Genomic DNA, 21,932 nt, shown 5'->3' with positions numbered 1-21,932 from the left:
GATCTCTTGCAAAACAAGTGTGGCAGTTAAGCTGCTGATGTTCTATTCATCAGAATTAAGCCCCATTTGTGAGATGGGCTGGGGTGACGTGACATCGTAGGCTCATTTGCCAGTGAACAAGCACATGCTTTTCCAGGCTAAACAAGAGGAATAAGACAGAATCCTGCATGGCAACTTTTGCAACCTGGTGTAAAGTGTTCTGTGGTGGTCACACATGCTACTGAACTTTCACAGTACAGTAGTTCCCTCTCTTGATCTTAACTGTTAATCAGCATTGTGAATAATGATGTGGCCTGTTTCACATCTGTTCAACACAATTTCAGTGTATCTGGTAGAAAAGAAAATTCTAATAGCTGTTACAAGGTTCTTTTGATCCTTAGTCTATGAAGAAAAAGCAAAAGCATCTCCTTGGGCATTTTAGGTGTCATGCTGGATAGTTACACATTTACCAAATATCTACTGTGAATTTCTATATTCTGAGAAGCCCAAAGTGTCACAACTAGCTCCCCTAGGTGATGTTTACTCAGAGTAACTTCTTATTAAATGAGAAGCCTGCAAGTCTGCTACTCCGCACTCTCAGTGCAATCTGTGTCCACCTTGTCTCCTCAGGCCAGTTGGAAGTCATCATGGACCGGAGACTCATGCAGGATGACAACCGCGGACTAGGACAGGGTATCCAAGATAATAAAATCACAGCAAACTTGTTTCGCATTCTTCTGGAGAGAAGAATCAGTGTGGACGAGGTAATTATTGCAGAGCTACAGCTTTATTAGAGTAACTGGATTACAAAAGAATGAACAACAAAGAATTTAGTCCACCAGAAATACTTAATACAGAAAAAAGCCTCGATTTTATGTAATCAGGCACTAATTCCTGCAACATGTTCAGTACAAATTTAATTATGATAGTAACAGTGCTACAGCATCATTAATAATGGATTTCCTTATATGCCATCTTAGTATGTCACACTGCATTCATGACATCACCACATATTAGGCTTAAGTACATGTTTTGTTATATAGTGTCTTGCTGTTTTTCAGAACCTGAAAATGTAATCAACATTTATGTTTATTTTTTAAATAGAAAACTAGAACCTCAAAACATTTGTGTTTATAGATAATATATACATCATACTATAGAAAATAAATTTTATTAATGCTGTTATTTAGTTTGGAAACCTAGTATTTTTACATTATTTCCCAAACATTACATTTTTATTGAAAGACTTTCTTTTGATAAGCTGGTGTATTGTCAAACTTGAACTATATTACACTATATCCTAGATAGAGTTGTTCAACTGAAATTAGTTCTGAATTTTGAGGCATTTACTCCATTTGATCAGTATCCCTACAGCTTTTTTTCTGTGCCAGAAAGATTTGTGACATTTCATTCTGTCTGCTTTTGTTGATCCAGAACAAAATATCATAAAAACATGTTTTTAATGCTCTGACAACTGCCCTGATCCATGATTCTATCTAAATTGATTGCAACACAATATAAAACTCAAATCCCAAAATACTCTAAATAAATTTTATATGTGAATATGTGTATAATAAATGATGTAAATCTGATCCTGTAATAATTTTTAATCATCTGCCATTTTCAAATAGCCTTAGAAAGCCTATAGAAGCTTCTGAAAGTCACCTTGATCACCACTGGGTATTAAAAGTGCCCACAGAAACACAAAACTGCAATCCTCTGTAGCACTTTATTATGGGAGAAGCCAGGGAACTGTCTAAAGCTCTACGAAAAATAATAACTTCAACAATTCAAGTGATGGCTATAAAAAGATATCCATGTTCAAACCCAGTTGCAACCACAGTATCTACTTTCAAAACCTTAAAAACGAATGTAATGGTTGCTTCCAATCAGGATAAGAGTCTACCTAATTATGCAGCAAGAAGAGTGGTTTAGGATGACCCAACAACAGCAATTGGGAATCTTATAAAAAGAAACTAACATCATCGGGATACAATGTGGTTAAGACAACTAATTTAATCTCATGGATTTGCGGTGTATATTAGAGTTACATCTCATCATAAGAAGAAAAGATTCAAACTGTCCAAGTGGTAATTAATTGATTTCTAAGTCAAATAGGACCAAATAATATAGTTGAATGAAACATAAAATAAGTTTCTGGATAGTCTCACGTGATTAGCATAATGAAGCTTTTTCAAAATCCTAATTTATCTGGATGGTTTACATCCTCTGGTCTTGTTTTCTTAGTTAGAGATTAGAAAACAGATAGATGTCAAAGTTTAATAGGATATTGTAGGCCAAACCTGGTGCCTTGTCTCATGTCACTTAAAATGGAACTGTTACTCTGTTGTTATGCAGTATGTATATAGTTATATATTTTTAGATTTTGGGGTTAAAAGGAATTGGCATTAATGAATTCATTTCAAACCACAATGAAAATAAAATGTACACAGTAACATGTAAAACTTCCAATTTACATCACAAAATAATAAGAATAATAATAATAATAATTGCTTGCACTTATATAGCGCTTTTCTGGACACTCCACTCAAAGCACTTTACAGGTAATGGGGACTCCCCTCCACCACCACCAATGTGCAGCATCCACCTGGATGATGCGACGGCAGCCATAGTGCGCCAGAACGCTCACCACACATCAGCTATCATTGGAGAGGAGAGCAGAGTAATGAAGCCAATTCGTAGATGGGGATTATTAGGAGGTCATGATTGGTAAGGGCCAATGGGAAATTTGGCCAGGATGCCGGGGTTACACCCCTACTCTTTTCGAGAAACGCCCTGGGATTTTTAATGACCACAGAGAGTCAGGACCTCGGTTTTACGTCTCATCCGAAGGACGGTGCCTGCTTATAGTATAGTGTCCCCATCATTAGGCATTAGGACCCACATGGACCGCAGGGTGAGCGCCCCCTGCTGGCCCCACTAACACCTCTTCCAGCAGCAACCTTAGTTTTTCCCAGGAGGTCTCCCATCCAGGTACTGACCAGGCTCACACCTGCTTGGCTTCAGTGGGTTGCCAGTTGTGAGTTGCAGGGTGATATGGCTGCTGGCAATTGCATAGACACAATTTCCTGGTAGCACAGTATTATGTGATTCAGAATGAGGCAACAGACTTCAGGTGAGGTGAAGTGGCACTATTGCATTGTAAACAAGTAGTCTTGCGACTACATCTCTTTCAATTCAATAGAAATATCACAAATACAACATGCATGTTAACTCTGCATGCAGATTATGTTGGAACATTTCTGCAGTAAAATCTGTGCAGCAAAACCTGTACTTATTCGCTTGTACAGTACATCGCATTCAATTAGTCATTAGAGTGATTCTCGCCCATGATGAGACCAAGGATTTGTGAAGGACCAAGGATAGTTTCACAGAGTTCTTGATTTTGCACTTAATTTGGAATTTGTGAAATTTTGGGATAATGTCAATGAATTTATTTTGTTACTGAGATTTAATAATTGGTCTGAGAAATTGGGACTGCAGTTCCCCTTTAAGATTAGTTTTAAAACGTTTTTACAATAGGATAACAATACAAACCCAACATAAGTAGCAGCATTCTTGATTATCTATCAAAGTTTCTAGTGCAATATGCATGGTATGAGCTAAAGAAAGCAGACTGCAAGCATGAAAGAAGTTCTGCATAAAGTATCAATCAAATATCTGTTTTTTGTACTAGTTGTAGAAGTAGTTTTTTAACACAATGGCTAAAGGAAGTACATCTTTAAAGTTATTAAAGGCAAAAGAGGGTTCATGTGCTATGGATTACCAGGTTGTGAAATATATTTAACTTGTTTTAACTCATGTTCTGTTTATTTATACAGTATTGAACTTCTTAGAAGTCTTTTGGTTTATATTTGATTCCTGGTTTATGTAAATTTTATTTATACTGTTGGATTTTATCTTATGATAATGAAAGAACATAAGTTTATAAAAAGGAGATAGGTGCACACAGTGCTTGAATGTATTTTTATAGAGATAAGCTAATTATTTACAGAGCAAATTACTTTTGTAAGTCAAGAGATTTCTGTACAGTGGACTACTATGAAGTGGCTAAATCAGTTATTTCTTATTTCTTAATATTTTTAAATATTGCAATATAATGTGGTTGTTCATAAGAAATATTTAATTAGATGATTTTGGATGGCACAATTTAAGACAATGTTTAGGAGTTGAAAGTATGTCCTCTAAAATAGTGTAAAACACTATTTACTTATTTTAAAAGGGAGAATAATTTTAAAATTAGATTTTTGAGTTTCAACAGTAGTCAATTCACAATGCAATGGAAATTCAGTAGGCATGAACATTATTCCTGGTGCAACCTAGAAATGACCTTTATAGAGTACATTTTCCAGCTTACATTAGGCACTGTTGGGTGCCATAATTCTTCCTTCTTAACATTTAGATTGTATTATGTATAAGGGTAAGATTATATGAACCCTTAAACAAAACCTTCAGCAACTTAATTTGCTCAACAGTTGAAGTTCTTACCATACAGAACTAGTAATGTCAAACAATCTGCATATTTTATGGAGCTGCCAGTTTTTACGATCCTCAAAGAATCATATACTCTAAAATCATTTAAATGCCATACACGTTACAGTATATTGTTTTAAATTTAATATAAACATATCCAATACAGTATATTATACTGCTGTATATCTGAGCTGTACAAGTAACCAGAAGGTTATATTAATAGGTTAATATCCTGGTCACCATTGTAAATATACATCTAAAGTAATTATCATAGCAAATTCAGTTAATTTTTACCGTAAGAAAAATATTGCTATACTTCCACATTTAGTTATGTTAGGTATTTACAATGGGTTGTCTCATCCATCCTGTTCATCACAAAACACTGATGTTCTGTATTTATTTAGTCTAGTAAAATGTTGAGGAGATGAAAAACCAAGGAAATCACTCAGGAAGACTAAGTCCTACCATGTCCTCCTTTTTATCTATATAACATAATTGGCTGCTTTTTCAAGAAGCCATAATCTATATGCCCTCACCCAAGAGAAAAGCACATTTGTATTACTTCATAAACTCCAGAATTTATGGTATAAACAAATGTCAGCATCCTCTTGCTCCTTTGTGACTCCAGCAGGCGTCAGCTCCGGTTTTGAGACTTGGCCTTTCTTTCAGAGGGAGACAGAGAGCTTTACAAACTGTCTAAACCTGCTATGCTCACTACATCTTTTCATAGACTCTGGGACTAGGCCACACAGACAAAATAGCCATCAGTATATAGAGAACACAAGACAGAAAAAAATATAAAAAGTATGAGACATACTGTAAAAGAACACTTAGGAGACAATGAAATTAAAGAGGTGTAGATACACCAGTTCTTGTAGGATTAAATATATCATGGAAAATGCTCTGGACACACAATTTGTTCAGCAATTTCAACTTGACAAGCAAGCTAACACCTGCCAGCCTGTGCAGGAGGATCTAGAGGAAGCTCGGTAGTATGCATCCATGGTGCTGAGGGCTGATATTCCTCAGTAGTGATTCTGAAGGCACAAAGGGCAGGAAGGCAGGCTTCAGCTGGGCATAAGTCCTAAATCCTAACTGGAGAATTGGAAGACTGGGAAGGAGAGTTAATCATTTTAATTTCAGTCACATGTTGCAAAAGAGGATTTAGCGGAGTGGCTTTTTGATGTATGATTTCCCTGGTAGATTGGGAGCCATTGATTTTACACATAACACCATGGCACACAGAAGCAGCCTGTGGATTGACAAAGAAAGAGCTCTTGTCAGGGGACAGTTAGTGTTGATATTGTGCAAAGATAAGATAAGATCACTTTATTGGCCATATACAGTTTTTTATTAGGAATTTGTCTTTTCTCATACCCCAACTTGCTCTCCATGAGACACACAGACAGGGAGAGAAGCTTGGGGTCAGAGCACAGGGTCAGCCATTTATATGGCGCCCCTGGAGCAGTTGGGGTTAAAGGCCTTGCTCAGGGGCCCAGTGGAGTAGGATTCCTCTGTCAGCCGTGGGATACGAACCGGCAACCTTCCAGCCGCAGGTGCAGATCCTTAGCCACAGAGCCACCGCATCGCCCCATTTCACAAAATGCTATTGTGAAAAATATCCTTGCAGAGGCAGCTGCCTTCTTACATGATTTATTTATGAACAGGTTGAGTCTGACAAGAGGCTAATGTCACAATAGAAATAATTAAATATATATATATATCAATTTTGAATGTCTTCAACTTAATTTTAAATATTAAGGATTACTGTAATGCTTTAAAATTAATACAAAGATTAAATTGCCTAATAGGTTGTTGAGCAGAGATAACAAAATATAGCAACGAATAATAAGTTTAAACAAATGTGTTTTAAAAAGAAAATAAATGAACCAGTCACATTTATGTTAATTTACATATTTCACAGTAGGACTGTCCTATCAATAAAAAATAATGTTAAAGGGCCCCCATTAGCTGTCTGATTAAGGGTTCCCAGAGGTAGCCTGAAAAGCAGCATATCGTGTAGGATTCCAACTTAAAGACAAGTTCCTTGGCAGATGATATTAGCTTCTGAGCCAATTGTCCTGATGGCAAATGGCTTTATAAGCTGGACCTTCTAGTTGTTATGCAACTGCATAAATGTGCTACAGTTTCTGGCAACCATACATACCGTGCCCTCCAGTACTGGGACATCAAAGCTGTTAATTTTGCTTTACATTCAAGAAATGTGTATTTGTGTTCATGAGATTAATCTAGTTGACAAAATCATTCTAATATGATTTTTGTTACAATTGAGCTCTACGTCATTGATAATTGATACCTGTAGCTGATCTCCTTGTTTAAAATTCTGTTTACATGTTTCTGTGTCCAGTCCTTGTTTTCAAAAATACTCCAAGCACATTGTTTTGATCAACAGTGTGTAGAACTTTCCTAAAATCGCTCCTCAAGTTAGATCCTTTACTTCTGTGTAAACATACTTAATAGATCAATTTATGATGAGCAAACGTACAGTGGTGTGAAAAAGTGTTTGCCCCCTTCCTGATTTCTTATTTTTTGCATGTTTGTCACACTGAAATGTTTCAGATCATCAAACAAATTGAAATATTAGACAAAGATAACACAAGTAAACACAAAATGCAGTTTTTAAATGAAGGTTTTTATTATTAAGGGGAAAAAAAAATCCAAACCTACATGGCCCTGTGTGAAAAAGTGATTGCCCCCCCTGTTAAAACATAAGTCAACTGTGGTTTATCACATCTTTGGAAAGCTGAGTTCAATTTCTCTAGCCACACCCAGGCCTGATTACTGCCACACCTGCTCTCAATCAAGAAATCACTTAAATAGGACCTGCCTGACAAAGTGAAGTAGACCAAAAGATCCTCAAATGTTAGACATCATGCTGCAATCCAAACAAATTCAGGAACAAATGAGAAACAGAGTAATTGAGATTTATCAGTCTGGAAAAGGTTATAAAGCCATTTCTAAAGCTTTGGGACTCCAGCGAACCACAGTGAGAGCCATAACCACAAATGGCGAAAACATGGAACAGTGGTGAACCTTCCCAGGAGTGGCCGGCCGACCAAAATTACCCCAAGAGCACAGCGACGACTCATCCAAGAGCTCACAAAAAACCCCACAACAACATCCAAAGAACTGCAGGCTTCACTTGCCTCAGTTAAGGTCAGTGTTCATGACTCCACCATAAGAAAGAGACTGGGCAAAAATGGCCTGCATGGCAGAGTTCCAAGACGAAAACCACTGCTGAGCAAAAAGAACATAAAGGCTCGTCTCAGTTTTGCCAGAAAACATCTTGATGATCCCCAGGACTTTTGGGAAAATACTCTGTGGACTGACGAGACAAAAGTTGAACTTTTTGGAAGGTGTGTGTCCCATTACATCTGGCGTAAAAGTAACACAGCATTTCAGAAAAGGAACATCATACCAACAGTAAAATATAGTGGTGGTAGTGTGATGGTCTGGGGCTGTTTTTCTGCTTCAGGACCTGGAAGACTTGCTGTGGTAAATGGAACCATGAATTCTGCTGTCTACCAAAAAATCCTGGAGAATGTCCGGCCATCTGACAATGATCCAAAACACACCAGCAAGTCCACCTCTGAATGGCTTAAGAAAAACAAAATGAAGACTTTGGAGTGGCCTAGTCAAAGTCCTGACCTGAATCCGATTGAGATGTTGTGGCATGACCTTAAAAAAGCGGTTAAGGCTCGAAAACCCTCCAATGTGGCTGAATTACAACAATTCTGCAAAGATGAGTGGGCCAAAATTCCTTCACAGCGCTGTAAAAGACTCATTGCCAGTTATCGCAAACGCTTGATTGCAGTTGTTGCTGCTAAGGGTGGCCCAACCAGTTATTAGGTTTAGGGGGCAATCACTTTTTCACACAGGGCCATGTAGGTTTGGATTTTTTTTTCCCCTTAATAATAAAAACCTTCATTTAAAAACTGCATTTTGTGTTTACTTGTGTTATCTTTGTCTAATATTTCAATTTGTTTGATGATCTGAAACATTTCAGTGTGACAAACATGCAAAAAAATAAGAAATCAAGAGGGAGGCAAACACTTTTTCACAACACTGTATGTGAGAGTAACAATATTCCCACAATGAGCATTTTTCTTTCCTTCTGCAGAGGTCTAATTGCTTTTATTTCTAAGTCACACACATGGATGAGGGGAGTTCTAAAACTCAGAAAATGGGATAGGGTCAATAACAATTCCAAATGCTATTCAACTTTTTAAAATCTGACATATACTTCAAATAGAAAATTGAAATCAATTAGCCTGCAATTTATGAACTTGGCTAAAACAACTTCCAGAAGGCACAGAGATCTCCCAGGATCTGGGTTGGCAACCAGTGTTCTAAACACATTTATTTGAAAGCACAGCTGTTGTAAAACTAGAATTGCATTATATTTTCACACAATTAGGTTTAGTACATTAAGTAAGAAGCCATGTAAGTATGATAAAACAAAACTGGGCATATAATCAATTCAGGGCTGAGGCGTAAAATAATCTTTTCTTGTGAATATATAAACTACAATTATAATTTTTTTTAGTGATGTAATATTATTGTTAGGTCTTTAATTTTCTTTCTAGTGTTTTACATTTATGATTATGAATTAATTGTTTAAATTGTAACCAAATAATTTGGGCGTTACTGTAATGCACTGAGAGTATCCACTCAAGCGGCAAGCAATACAAGCAGTGTCACTTTGCTGCTCTTTGCTAAAACAGAACTTTTTTTCTGTGTGACTGTGTTACGACCCCAAGTGTCTAGGGGTAAAAGGATGTAACCTTTAGGATGATTTGGATACAGGTGGGTTTCTGGTGAGGGACTTAGGAAGCGTGGCAACAAGTTTTGGTGCAAAAGTTATTTATTTTAAAGTGAATAAGTGACTGGTACGTTATGGGACACAATAACACACAGGGAACAGGAACTAGAGCAGTACCAAAGAAAACAAAATAACAAACAAAATGGAGCTGGCTAATAAAGTGAGGGGAAGCTGGCCTATCTACCAAAACAAAACCCAAAACACTCGGTCTTCAGCGTCTTCTAACGCCCTGGCTAACCTTCACTAACTACCCAAAACCATACAAGACAAAAGGCACTCATCCATCCTAAACTATTGTTACTAATGCAAAGATCAACTACATGTGTAGAATGTACCCGACATTCTTAGACAACCTTAACTAACCCTTAACACAAAAGTTAATAATAATAATAAACTTTATTTTATATGGCGCCTTTAAAGGTGGCTTCTCAAAGCGCTTTACAGGATGACAACAACAATTAATAATAAGAATAATAAGTTCACACAAATACACAAAAGTGAACTATGAATACAAAAAAGGGAAATCGAGAGTAGACACAAGGAATAGGCTACAAAAAGGCACAGAGGTTGATATAATACATTTGGTCAAGGTAATGGCGAAATACAGGATAATACAAATAAACAAAAGTACAAGGGAACGATCACAAACCAACAAAGCCAAAGCTATACGGAAACAACAAACGTGAAGCGAAACGAACGAACACGGAGAGAAACGAAAGTGAAACGAAACTGAGGCGAGCAGAACCGAAGTCAAGCGAAAAGGCCCCTCATTCTGAAAATCTCCAAGTTAAATACTGAATAAGCTAAGTTCTGAATGGTCAAGAGGCAGAGCAGTGGCTCTGTGGCTAAGGATCAGCGCCCGTGACTGGAAGGTTGCCGGTTCAAATCCCGCGGCCGGCAGAGGAATCCTACTCCGTTGGATTGAGCAAGGCCCTTAACCCCAACTGCTCCAGGGGTGCTGTACAATGACTGACCCTGCGCTCTGACCCCAAGCTTCTCTCCCTGTCTGTGTGTCTGTGTCTCATGGAGAAAAGCTGTTATATGCGAAAAGACGAATTCCTAATGCATTAAATTGTATAGGTCTAATAAAGAAACATTATTATATAATAATAACATTATTATAGTTGATTGAAGATGATGTCACATTGGCAAAGATGGATGAATTAATGAACCAATGGGGAGGGAGAACAACCAAAATCAGGAAGTGTGGAAGATAGCATCTAAACAAACACACATGGACCACACTGGGACGTAACAGACTGGAAAAGCGAGGCTAAACACCCTTAACAAGTCTGAACCTCAAAAATACCTAAGCAATGTATGCATTGGGGTATTAATTATTTTTTAAAAAGTTTCCATATCTCAGATTTAGAATGATAATTTAAATAAAGACATTGTATATGTTATGCGTTACTGTACAGTGATATTGAATTCATAATCTACATTATGTCAGTTATATTCTTATGTCAATTTGCTTCAGCGCCTTCCTCTGTTTCCCCTGTTTTGTGCTTTGCAATAGTTTTTAAAGTTTTTTTTAGAAATAAACTTTATTAACTGCTATTACTAATTATATTATTGATTAATTCAATGTCTGATGTATTCAAAACTCAGGCATGTTATGATGCACCAATGTTTTCTTCATGAACAGAAAATTGTATTTGCAGAACAGAGAGAAGAGATCTTGATGGTAATTTTGCAAAAACACATCTATGGGAAGCACACCTGTAACAGGCTACATTGAATAGGACATATTCTGACATTCTTTGAAAAAAATGTCATCTTCTAGAACAAAAAAATAAGTTTTGAATTCACAAACAATTCTTAACATTTTCCATCAATGTACAGTATATCCTTCATCCAGAGTTGCATTCTTAAACCTTGCTTTTGATTCTTTGAGTCTTATATCACTTTTGTAATAACCAACCACTGAATGAATTTCTTTTTATCACCTACGAAATATACTGCAGAGAGAAACGGTAGTACTATGATAGGCATTGCAGTGCTGGGGCCTTGGGTTCAATTCTAGACCTCCAGTTGCTCTGATTGCTTCCAACAGTCATAAGACATACTGGAAGTTTAATTGACTTCTGGGAAAATTGGCTCTGATGTGAGTGTGTTGGTTTGCTTCTGTGGGTGCCCTGCAATGGACTGGCATCCTGTACAGGGTGTATCCTGCCTTGCACCCATTACCTGCTGCAATAGGCATCGGATCCCCAGTGACCCTTTATTGGAAAAAGTGGTTAGAAAATTGTTAGGTGGAAATATACTGTAGCTAAGATTAGGGTTTTTGTTTTTGCTCTCCCAAGATAATACACAATTCAGTCTCTTCCAGGCTGGGTTACTAGAATACCTTGTGTCCCTGGCTGCCTGGTGCAGAGTTAAACTGCACTTGAACAGTGACATAACCTGTTTATGAAATTGTTTGGCATCTTCAGTTAGGCATAATTTATATTTCCATTTTTATGGCCTATCTGAAAGCTCGTGTACATATACCATGTGTTTTAAGGTATTTTTGCTTTGTGTCTAATAATTGCTGTTGGACAGTGCCTTTTTAGTAACACTTCACATAGCTACTATTCAAATCAAATATTAAAAAGTCAGGTCAGGCATCTATTAATCCAGTATAACATTAGCCAAACCATTATCCATTTCTATGGAAATAGTTATTATTTTGAATTACTCAAAGCAGTTTTCAGTATCCTCCACATACTGTATTTGTCTGAATTTTCTAGCTCTGGTATGTACAATGTGTGTATACACTTAAATTACTGCCATAGTACCTCACTCTAAAATGTGAGGAAAGGCTACCCTTTTCAAAGAAACGAGGCCCTCGTGCTCATTGAGATTCCATACATTGAAAGCTTGATGTGTACTTATTATATATTAAGATCAGAGAAGGGCTTAACAAATAATGAGGATTTTGTATCAGAAAGATTTATTTTAATAAGAGAAGAAAAATCCATTTGGCTGTTCTGAGTAATTCAGTTCTAATAAGTCTATTTGCCTTCAGCAAAATCTGTAGTATTATTGCTTAATCTTGTTTTTATGCTTTATTTAACAGAAAGAGAACAACAAACCATCGAGCTATCCCTCTCTGCTGAGCCATGTATCTTCATTGTACTTGAATCACCCAGTTATTCCTATGGCTGTTAGCACTGATTTTGGAGATGCATCACTCTCAGCCTTCAGCCCACTTGTTTCATCAATGCCCTGTGACATGCATTTGGTTAATCTCCGAACCATACAGTCAAAGGTATGTTTCTATCATTTTCATTTAAAAAAATTTTACCTGTATATTTAAAACGATGTTTAGGGATTAATATTCCTTTTTTCATGTGGCCTATGGAAAGATTTTTTTCTAATATTGTTTAGTAAGCATTTTACAATGAAATCATGGACTCCCCAGAGGCTCAGTCAGAAAAAGGCACTCTTTTTGAACACAGGTTTAGCACTATAGCCTGATAGTCTGAGCTTGGATAATGTGACTAGCTAGCTATTGACCATCTTCCCAGGCCCCTTGCAGGCTTCCATTGACATCTGAGAGCCAACCTGCAATAGCTCTCCTGTAAGGCATTGTGAAGCTTGCAACATGTCTAAACAATGAATAGCATTGATGGGTTGAAATGTCCAAGGAAAATCATTATCATTCTTATTTTTACGTGCGATACAGGACTCATGAAAATAATTGGATTTTTCTTATTGGGTAGATGTAAAATAAAAAAATACAAAAAGAAAAAATGTTCAAATGTCTTTCGGATTATTTTAAACATGCTACCAAACAACATTTTACATTCATTGGCCATGTCAATAAAGTGTGTTCCAAATATTACAGCTTATGAATGCTTAATATTAAAAAACATAAATAATATGGAACATGTGCTACTTTACCTGAGGACCAAACTGGTGAACTGGTGATGACCTCTTTGTGGTTGAGAATCTGTAGCTGACGGAAACAAGACATAAAGAGCCCTATATCTCAAGCCCCTTCCCTCAATTTTCAAGTAATTTCTGGTGCTGAACATGTTATTGTAATTTGGCTCATTTTTCTTTTCGAAGGGACAGACATCCTTTGATTGATGCAGTGTCCTCTCAAGCCAAAGATTCTTCTGTAATTACTTTAAGGGGGGTGAATATGCTTGCCAATTTGTTCAATTATTAATTAAAGGGATCTACCAGGTTGTCAGCTGAGACTGAACTGTCTTTGTCGCAGGAGGCTTAGTGATGAGGCAGTTTACAGTACAAAATCTTTAAGAGAAGTTTACATGACAAAGACAAACTACTAGATGTAATCATTTATATCTGCAGAAGCTGTTGCTCAAGGACACATAATGAGAAACTGGATGTACCACTGTGAAAATATACAGGAACTATTTTCATATATCTATGTAACAGTAGCAAGTGAAAAATATGTTGGTAAAATTATGAGTGTTTTTAGAACTTTATGTACAAGTGAAATTTTAAGGATGAAAATAAATATGTATACCCCTTTTTTAGGTTGCTAATTGGGTAATTGCGTGTGTAATGTGCACGGTGATGTACCCTGCCTTGTCCCCTTTGTTTGCTGGAATAGACTCTGGCACCCCAGCGACCCTGTGTTAGATTGGGTTTAGAAAATGGATGCATGGGTTAGTATGTAGTGCTACTGAAGATCAAGGGAATGATTAAACCAATTGAGGTTGATTGGTTAGGTGTGTGTCAATACAGAAAAATTCAGAGAAACCCTGTCAAGCTTCTTAATAAGGCATAACACAGAGAAGATCCTGAACTGAATAGCCTTTTCATTTTCTTTACATCAGAGTAATTTGAACTTGTTTCATTATTAATGCTTTTCAATTGAATAATGTTTAAATATTAACTAGAATAATTTCTCTTCTATGTGAATGCAGGGAGCTTAAGTATTCAAAATGTAATGTAATATTTACATGGATGACTGTGAGAATATTCAGAACATACTCTGTTTACAGTACCCATGAAAAATGTAGTTTAAGCTTCTCAACTTTCCTTACTATCCCCCTAACAATATTTTTTTAATAGTGAGATTTTCATTGATTATGCATCTCTTGAGTGGTTCAACCATTGAAGACCCTTGTATGAGCGCAGGTTGAACTCTATGACCCATTTCACTAGCTGACTTTGCCCAGAATTCCCCAAGCAGCAGTGCAGAACTGGCAGATTATATAACTCTGATCTAGCCCTCTTACAGCTGTAAAATTACTTTAAATGGTTCACCAAAAGTAAATAGGTAGTAAGCAAAGTATGCATTTCAGCAACTCAGAGGATTATTGAAATCATCATGGAAGAAGCCTGTTGGTTTCTTTGTGAGCCAGTTTCTCTACCTGTTGATCAATGATCGATAGCAGGTCTTCAGCCTCAAGGATCATCTTTCAGAATATGTGAAAATTAGATGGGATAACATCCAAGTTATAATACTGATAAGGTAGTTCCCTAGCATGTTTTCTGTCTACCCTCTGCATTTATATACAGTGGTGTGAAAAAGTGTTTGCCCCCTTCCTGATTTCTTATTTTTTTGCATGTTTGTCACACTGAAATGTTTCAGATCATCAAACAAATTGAAATATTAGACAAAGATAACACAAGTAAACACAAAATGCAGTTTTTAAATGAAGGTTTTTATTATTAAGGGGAAAAAAATCCAAACCTACATGGCCCTGTGTGAAAAAGTGATTGCCCCCCCTGTTAAAACATAAATCAACTGTGGTTCATCACATCTTTGGAAAGCTGAGTTCAATTTCTCTAGCCACACCCAGGCCTGATTACTGCCACACCTGTTCTCAATCAAGAAATCACTTAAATAGGACCTGCCTGACAAAGTGAAGTAGACCAAAAGATCCTCAAAAGCTAGACATCATGCTGCGATCCAAAGAAATTCAGGAACAAATGAGAAACGGAGTAATTGAGATTATCAGTCTGGAAAAGGTTATAAAGCCATTTCTAAAGCTTTGGGAATCCAGCGAACCACAGTGAGAGCCATTATCCACAAATGGCGAAAACATGGAACAGTGGTGAACCTTCCCAGGAGTGGCCGGCCGACCAAAATTACCCCAAGAGCACAGCGACGACTCATCCAAGAGCTCACAAAAAACCCCACAACAACATCCAAAGAACTGCAGGCTTCACTTGCCTCAGTTAAGGTCAGTGTTCATGACTCCACCATAAGAAAGAGACTGGGCAAAAATGGCCTGCATGGCAGAGTTCCAAGACGAAAACCACTGCTGAGCAAAAAGAACATAAAGGCTCGTCTCAGTTTTGCCAGAAAACATCTTGATGATCCCCAAGACTTTTGGGAAAATACTCTGTGGACTGACGAGACAAAAGTTAAACTTTTTGGAAGGTGTGTGTCCCATTACATCTGGCGTAAAAGTAACACAGCATTTCAGAAAAGGAACATCATACCAACAGTAAAATATGGTGGTGGTAGTGTGATGGTCTGGGGCTGTTTTTCTGCTTCAGGACCTGGAAGACGTGCTGTGGTAAATGGAACCATGAATTCTGCTGTCTACCAAAAAATCCTGAAGGAGAATGTCCGGCCATCTGTTCGTGACCTCAAGCTGAAGCGCACTTGGGTTCTGCAGCAAGACAATGATCCAAAACACACCAGCAAGTCCACCTCTGAATGGCTTAAGAAAAACAAAATGAAGACTTTGGAGTGGCCTAGTCAAAGTCCTGACCTGAATCTGATTGAGATGTTGTGGCATGACCTTAAAAAAGTGTTTAAGGCTCGAAAACCCTCCAATGTGGCTGAATTACAACAATTCTGCAAAGATGAGTGGGCCAAAATTCCTCCACAGCGCTGTAAAAGACTCATTGCCAGTTATCGCAAACGTTTGATTGCAGTTGTTGCTGCTAATGGTGGCCCAACCAGTTATTAGGTTTAGGGGGCAATCACTTTTTCACACAGGGCCATGTAGGTTTGGATTTCTTTTCCCCTTAATAATATAAACCTTCATTTAAAAACTGCATTTTGTGTTTACTTGTGTTATCTTTGTCTAATATTTCAATTTGTTTGATGATCTGAAACATTTCAGTGTGACAAACATGCAAAAAAATAAGAAATCAGGAAGGGGGCAAACACTTTTTCACACCACTGTATTTCAAGAAAAGAAGTGATAGTTTCAAAATGAACATAGGTAAATATAAATTCCATTTCTGTAGAAAAATTACTGAAATGAATCCTGATATCCCCATTCGAATTTCTGACAAAGTATCATCTTGGAGATTTCTTCTAGAGTTCAAGAAATGAAAAATGAGATATATTCATTAGTAACAGCATTGAGCCTGAAACTCATCAAAGTTACTGAAGGATATGAAATGTATAAGTATTATTTCATCTATTTTAAGTCCACTTCCTTGGAAAGTGGAGTCAGGGTGTTTAAATTAAAGCTCATTCTGTTTAGTATTGCCATGTTCTGATTCTCATTCATGGTGTCCTAGACTCATAGTCAGTCTGCAAAGAGAATTCCACAAGAACTCCAGAAAACTCATTCCTTCCGCTTGAGTTACTGAACTTATATACTGTATGTAAAAGTAATACACAGAAGTTTTGTTTAGTCATCCTGCAATTTTCCCCCTCAATATTTTCAGGGGAAAAACATTATTAAAATAGAACTCAGAAGAGCTGAAGGGAGAAAAAACTGCTTATTGGTTTATTTCATTGAACTGCAATGACCTTTTACACAGTGGAACTTTCAGTTATTTTAGAAGACTGCTGGAGGTGCAGCTGAGCTGTGAAAGAAAAAATCTCATAAAGTCATAGTGTTAAAACTGAGATGCCCTTCAGGAGTTAAGGATGGTTGTGCATTGATCATTAAGAAATAACTTATTTTCTTTGCAGGAGGGAGATGGGCCATCAGATGAAGCAGCCTTAATTTTGCATAGAAAAGGATTTGACTGTAGATTCTCCACTAAAAACACAGGGTTGCTCTGTTCTACAACACTTGGCAAGGTAATTGCACTAAACATTGTAACACTTCCCAGTCCTGGTGCTTGGGGCTTCTTTATTCTACTGTTTTTGAAAACGTTTTGGTTGCAGTCAAGTTCTTAAAGTTGCTTTAACCAATAATGTACTTAAAATGCTTTTTTTAATTATGCTTGTATTCTGAATACAGATGTTTATTATATGTTAATATATGTTTATATATATAAACAAAATATATGTTTGTTACTTTATATTTAAAATCATGTTCTTCTATATTACCCAAAAACTGTATTTTCAGCTTCAAAAAGAGTGGCCAAAAATATAAAAAATTGTTTAAAGTTTTTTTTCACTGTATAAAGGGAACAGACATCAATGGCTCCATTGCTGTCCTGGAAATTTAAGAGCAAAGATTTATAGCCTTGTTTTGTGTATGTATATAAAGAGATTTAAATGGCTGTTTGCATTTAACATTACTCACATTTAGATAAAGGGTTCCATGTTTCTGAATTTGACATTATTCTTATTCTGCAGAATTTTCAATTTGACACCTATCCCTTTATAAATATTATTTCAGATATTCTGTGCATAACTGTAGCAATTGTACTGGTCACTTTAAATTGAAAGGCGTTGTATATTTTTACTGTATCCTCTAATTTTTTGCCAGTGCCCTGTTTTTTAATGGTATTGGGGCCAGTGTGTTTTTTAATGGTATTGGGACAACAGGAACAACAGAAACCAAACTACTGGTCTACTTAGTATAGGATAAAAGCTAAGAAATAAAACAAGATTACAGAGAGAATAATCAGAACTTTGAGCACTAGGTGATGAGAGAATTAATATATGAAGCAAGAAGTCCTGTTTTGAATGCATGGGTTCTTTAAACAAGGTTCTTATACAGGATTAAAAGGAAAGTTAGGGTATTTAAGAAAAGGCTTAAGAATATCCACTTGAGTATCCTTGAGGTGCAGAATTTGTCAGAGTATTACCCAATTACTGTTTCACATGTACTACTGTCCTTTGACCCTGCCAGCACTGTCTGCTAGATTGGATAATGCTGATATGGGGAGTGGATGGCTTATTAGGTCTGGATTGGCAGATCAAAACAAACTTGGCAGCATATATCTCTGAGGAAAGAGTGACCTGTGGTTTTTCAGTCTTCTGTATTTAAATGTACAGGAGTGGCAGTGTTTTTCTGTAAATTCCACAGAGATTAATGCCTTTAGCTGGAAAACATGGAGCATTTTGTTTAATGTTAAACAATGTTTAGACAGTCGACTTGGGATAAAATATTTAATTTGATTGACATCCCATGTGGTTATGTTATGTAGTCCAGGTACAAAAGCAGAGTTTATGCACTGCTTATGCATATCTGTTCTTTGAATGCAGTGTACTTGTGTTCCTGTACACATAGTGTTTTCCTTACCAATGACAAGAAAAAGCTTTCACTTTCCCTGACAGCACAATTTATGTTCTTCAAAGCTACTTTTAATCAAGGAAGCCCGTCGGCAACAAGGGAACAGTTCCTATGGTGTATTAGCCTGATGAGAAGCCGGAAAATCCTCAGCATGATCCTGTTTCATCTGTCATCTCTTTTAAACTTTGATTAAAATATAAATTTGGCCTTTTCCATTTTGTGATTATAAACATGGATAAATTATTGACCAGCTACATTTTTATTAGAAAAAAAAACTTAAAATACTTTACTATTTTCACAAATGGTTCAAAGATATTCACTTACAAAACCTGCCTTAAAATTTCTGTACATTATAAATCTGGAAATATGACTATGATTTGATATATTTATAAGTCTGAAAAAGAAGAAAGTCTGAAAGACTATGTGACGCCTGAGTAACATCAGTGTACAATAAAATGTTGGTTTTACTAATTAATGTGCTGGATCTATTTAATTGTCTCAACACTGAATCTATTTCTTTTTTTATCATAGATTGCCCTGGAGGGGATATTCAAGGAAATGAAAGTGCAGAGCTTCACACCAGTGTCTTTATCTTTGATGCACACATCTGATGAAGGCAAGAACACAGACGAGATACACCTTAAGTCTATGGAGCTCAGTACTTTCCGAATAAAACTGAGATGAAGTTGCCCCCCTCATGATATGCACAAGATTTGACAATACTGTGAGGAAAGACTTCCTTTTCCTGTTTTTAATGAATTATGTGTGCATCATAAGCCATGAGACTGTATCCTTAACCAGGAAAGACAATAGAGTATTGGGTTCATCATCAAAATACAAATCACCTTAAGCCTCACAAGGGAGTGCAATATACAATGGAAATGTTCCTTGTCCCGCACAGTCTCAGGTTCAGCGTTTTCCCAAGCGTTTTTTTTTCTTTTAAGCAACTAAAAAGACTCAAGAAAAAGACATCACTGTGCTGGAAAAAATGTTTAACCATTGGATTCTATAGGAAGTCTGGTGCTGGGGTTGAATGCAAATGTTCTGCTGAAGTGAGAAAACAGAATTCCACTGAATTTGTTAAGAGGAGGTAATCTTTGACCTTTGGTCTGGATAGTTTATTGAGCTGTACATTTCTGATACATCTGCGTCTTAAGTAATGTGCAATGGAACAGTTTTAGTTTAAGAATTACTATCCCATCTTTTGGAACAGGGAACAAAAAAGGATTCTCAAGTGGATTTTTTTATTATTCCAAAGTTGCCATATGGGATTAAAATGTGCCTTATTTTCAGGTTTCTTAATGAATCTTTTATGTACTGTTCTTACTATCTTGTCTTTGTACTGTATCTTGGTGTCACAGTTCTGTTGTAGTGAAGTGTTTCATGTTTATCAACAATGCAGATGAAATTTCAGAAAAGTCACCAGAGCAAAATGTAAGCCAGTCTTCTTCAGACTGTTTCACTTCTGGGAACTTTAAATGTATGGTAATGATAAAATTAGATGTCATTGCACCACTGGTAATTTCAAGTGCTATACAGTATGCTTATTTTGCCAAGGAAAAAACAAATAATTTCTTTTTTCATTGAGATCAGCCAGGCTTATTTTTCTTTCTTTGGGGAATGGGAGAGTAATTAATCTTCTGTTTATGTGCAATGAATGTGGATTGCTTTATAGTTTGTTGGGCAATGTTTTCCAAATTATGTTTTAATTGATTTTATGGAGTGTGTTGTATAAGTAGATATGATTAGTTGAGAAAGTCAGCTTTGCAGTGAGCTTTCTGAATTGCATATTTGATCATTGATCCTTAATCATTTGTGATGTATATGGACCTAATTGAGTTAAGGGGACTTTTATTTTTAAAGTTCTATCAGGTTTATAATTTTTACAGCTGGTTTTCTTCAAAATTGAAAATGAATTATTTAAATTCATTTTTCACTTTACATTTTACAAGAAATTACTAGTTGTGTGAAGGAGATTGGGTTTTGCAGTAGTTCTCTTTAACTTATGCTGAATGTCTGTTTTTTTAAGAATCTTCTCTTATAATGCTTTATGGTGGTGGGCTTTTATTTAAAATAATGAGGGCAAAATGTTATATTTTCAAATGGTTTTGACATTGGAGGCTACATAAACGTGTCCAATTCACCGAGGACTGGTACTTTGCATTTTTTATGGATTGAAAGTAAACCAAAATGATGGTAATAAGAGTGTACTGAAAAGGGTTAAAATCAGTAACATTTAAAAATGTCAACCTCTATTAGCTGATTCTTACAAAACTAAGGTGTGCTCATCATGGGACAACCGATTGTGTTTGTGTAGTCATGCAAGCATGCTGGTTAATCGGATAATGGCAATTAACTGTCAATGTGTTTTTCAACACTACTTAAAGAGGACGAGCAGAAATAAAAAATCCAGTGATGTTTTAAAAGACATGCTATGACAGCCACATCTCCTGTCCTTTCCTAATGAATATGAAGACATCAATTCCCACAATAGGAAAACAATTACAGCTGATTTTTACTGTGATATTTTTTTAATATAACACAAAAGTGTACTTTGTTTATATATTTTTTTTAATTTACAGATCTACCAACTACTGGTTTGTATAGTTTGCAGTTATTAAATCAAAATGAATTGGAAATGACAATAATAATAAGTCTTTGTTGGATTCTGGCAGACGTATGCAGGCTTATTAATTTCAATGTGTGTTTTTTTTCTATGCACAAAATACTTTAATGAAACACAGCCCCTTTGAAGGGTGTATGTTAAATTTCTTGTTTAAACATGTTACGTATTCAAAGGAGTGCCTAATGTTTTAAAATATTCTCACCTGTTCACACGAACAACACAGTAGTGATACATTCAAACTCGCAAATTATGTATGTTGAGAAACTGAAAGTAATTGACCTACAAATTTCTCTGTTCCTCTTTGTTAACTAGAACAAACAAAGCTAACTAAAGTGTCTTTCTGGCATTGTAAAGTTATTGGAAACAGTTTTTTTTAAAGTAAAAACACAGAATTTAGAAATAATTGCAGATTCATTGACAGTTATCCCTTTAAAGATATGTTCAGAAAGCAATTAGTATTTGTCCAAATTGTGCTAAAGAGAACACCTCAAAAGCTTCAGTATTATTTTGTATGGGTAGCCCTATGCTATTGATTTCAGGCAATAGCTGTTCCTATACACTGTCTGTCTGGGTGCACAGGTTAATATACATCCTAAGTAATGAAAGGACATACTTCCAGCAACATGTAGCAGGAATATTT

The 21,932-nt window shown here is 36.3% G+C and overlaps 1 protein-coding gene across 2 annotated transcripts in view; it reads left to right on the top strand.

The window, feature by feature from the left end:
* man2a1 (mannosidase, alpha, class 2A, member 1) overlaps positions 1-20,809 on the top strand; it is a 248,185-nt gene extending 227,376 nt beyond the window's left edge. The window contains exons 19-22 of one of the 2 annotated variants that reach the window (XM_088911950.1): positions 610-743; positions 12,378-12,569; positions 17,169-17,279; positions 19,198-20,809. In XM_088911950.1, the coding sequence (XP_088768076.1) occupies positions 610-743; positions 12,378-12,569; positions 17,169-17,279; positions 19,198-19,350 (590 nt within the window). In that variant the 3' untranslated portion in view covers positions 19,351-20,809. Of the gene's footprint in view, positions 1-609; positions 744-12,377; positions 12,570-17,146; positions 17,280-19,197 lie in introns of those variants that run through there. The other variant, XM_088911951.1, reaches the window with a different exon arrangement.
* Positions 20,810-21,932: the final 1,123 nt, after the last annotated feature.

The sequence above is a fragment of the Atractosteus spatula genome, chromosome 3 (assembly GCF_055471065.1).
Source record: "Atractosteus spatula isolate fAtrSpa1 chromosome 3, fAtrSpa1.hap1, whole genome shotgun sequence".
NCBI lineage: Eukaryota > Metazoa > Chordata > Actinopteri > Semionotiformes > Lepisosteidae > Atractosteus > Atractosteus spatula.
The sequence above is the reverse complement of the archived record's forward strand: the minus strand, read 5'-3'. Positions and strand labels throughout refer to the sequence as shown.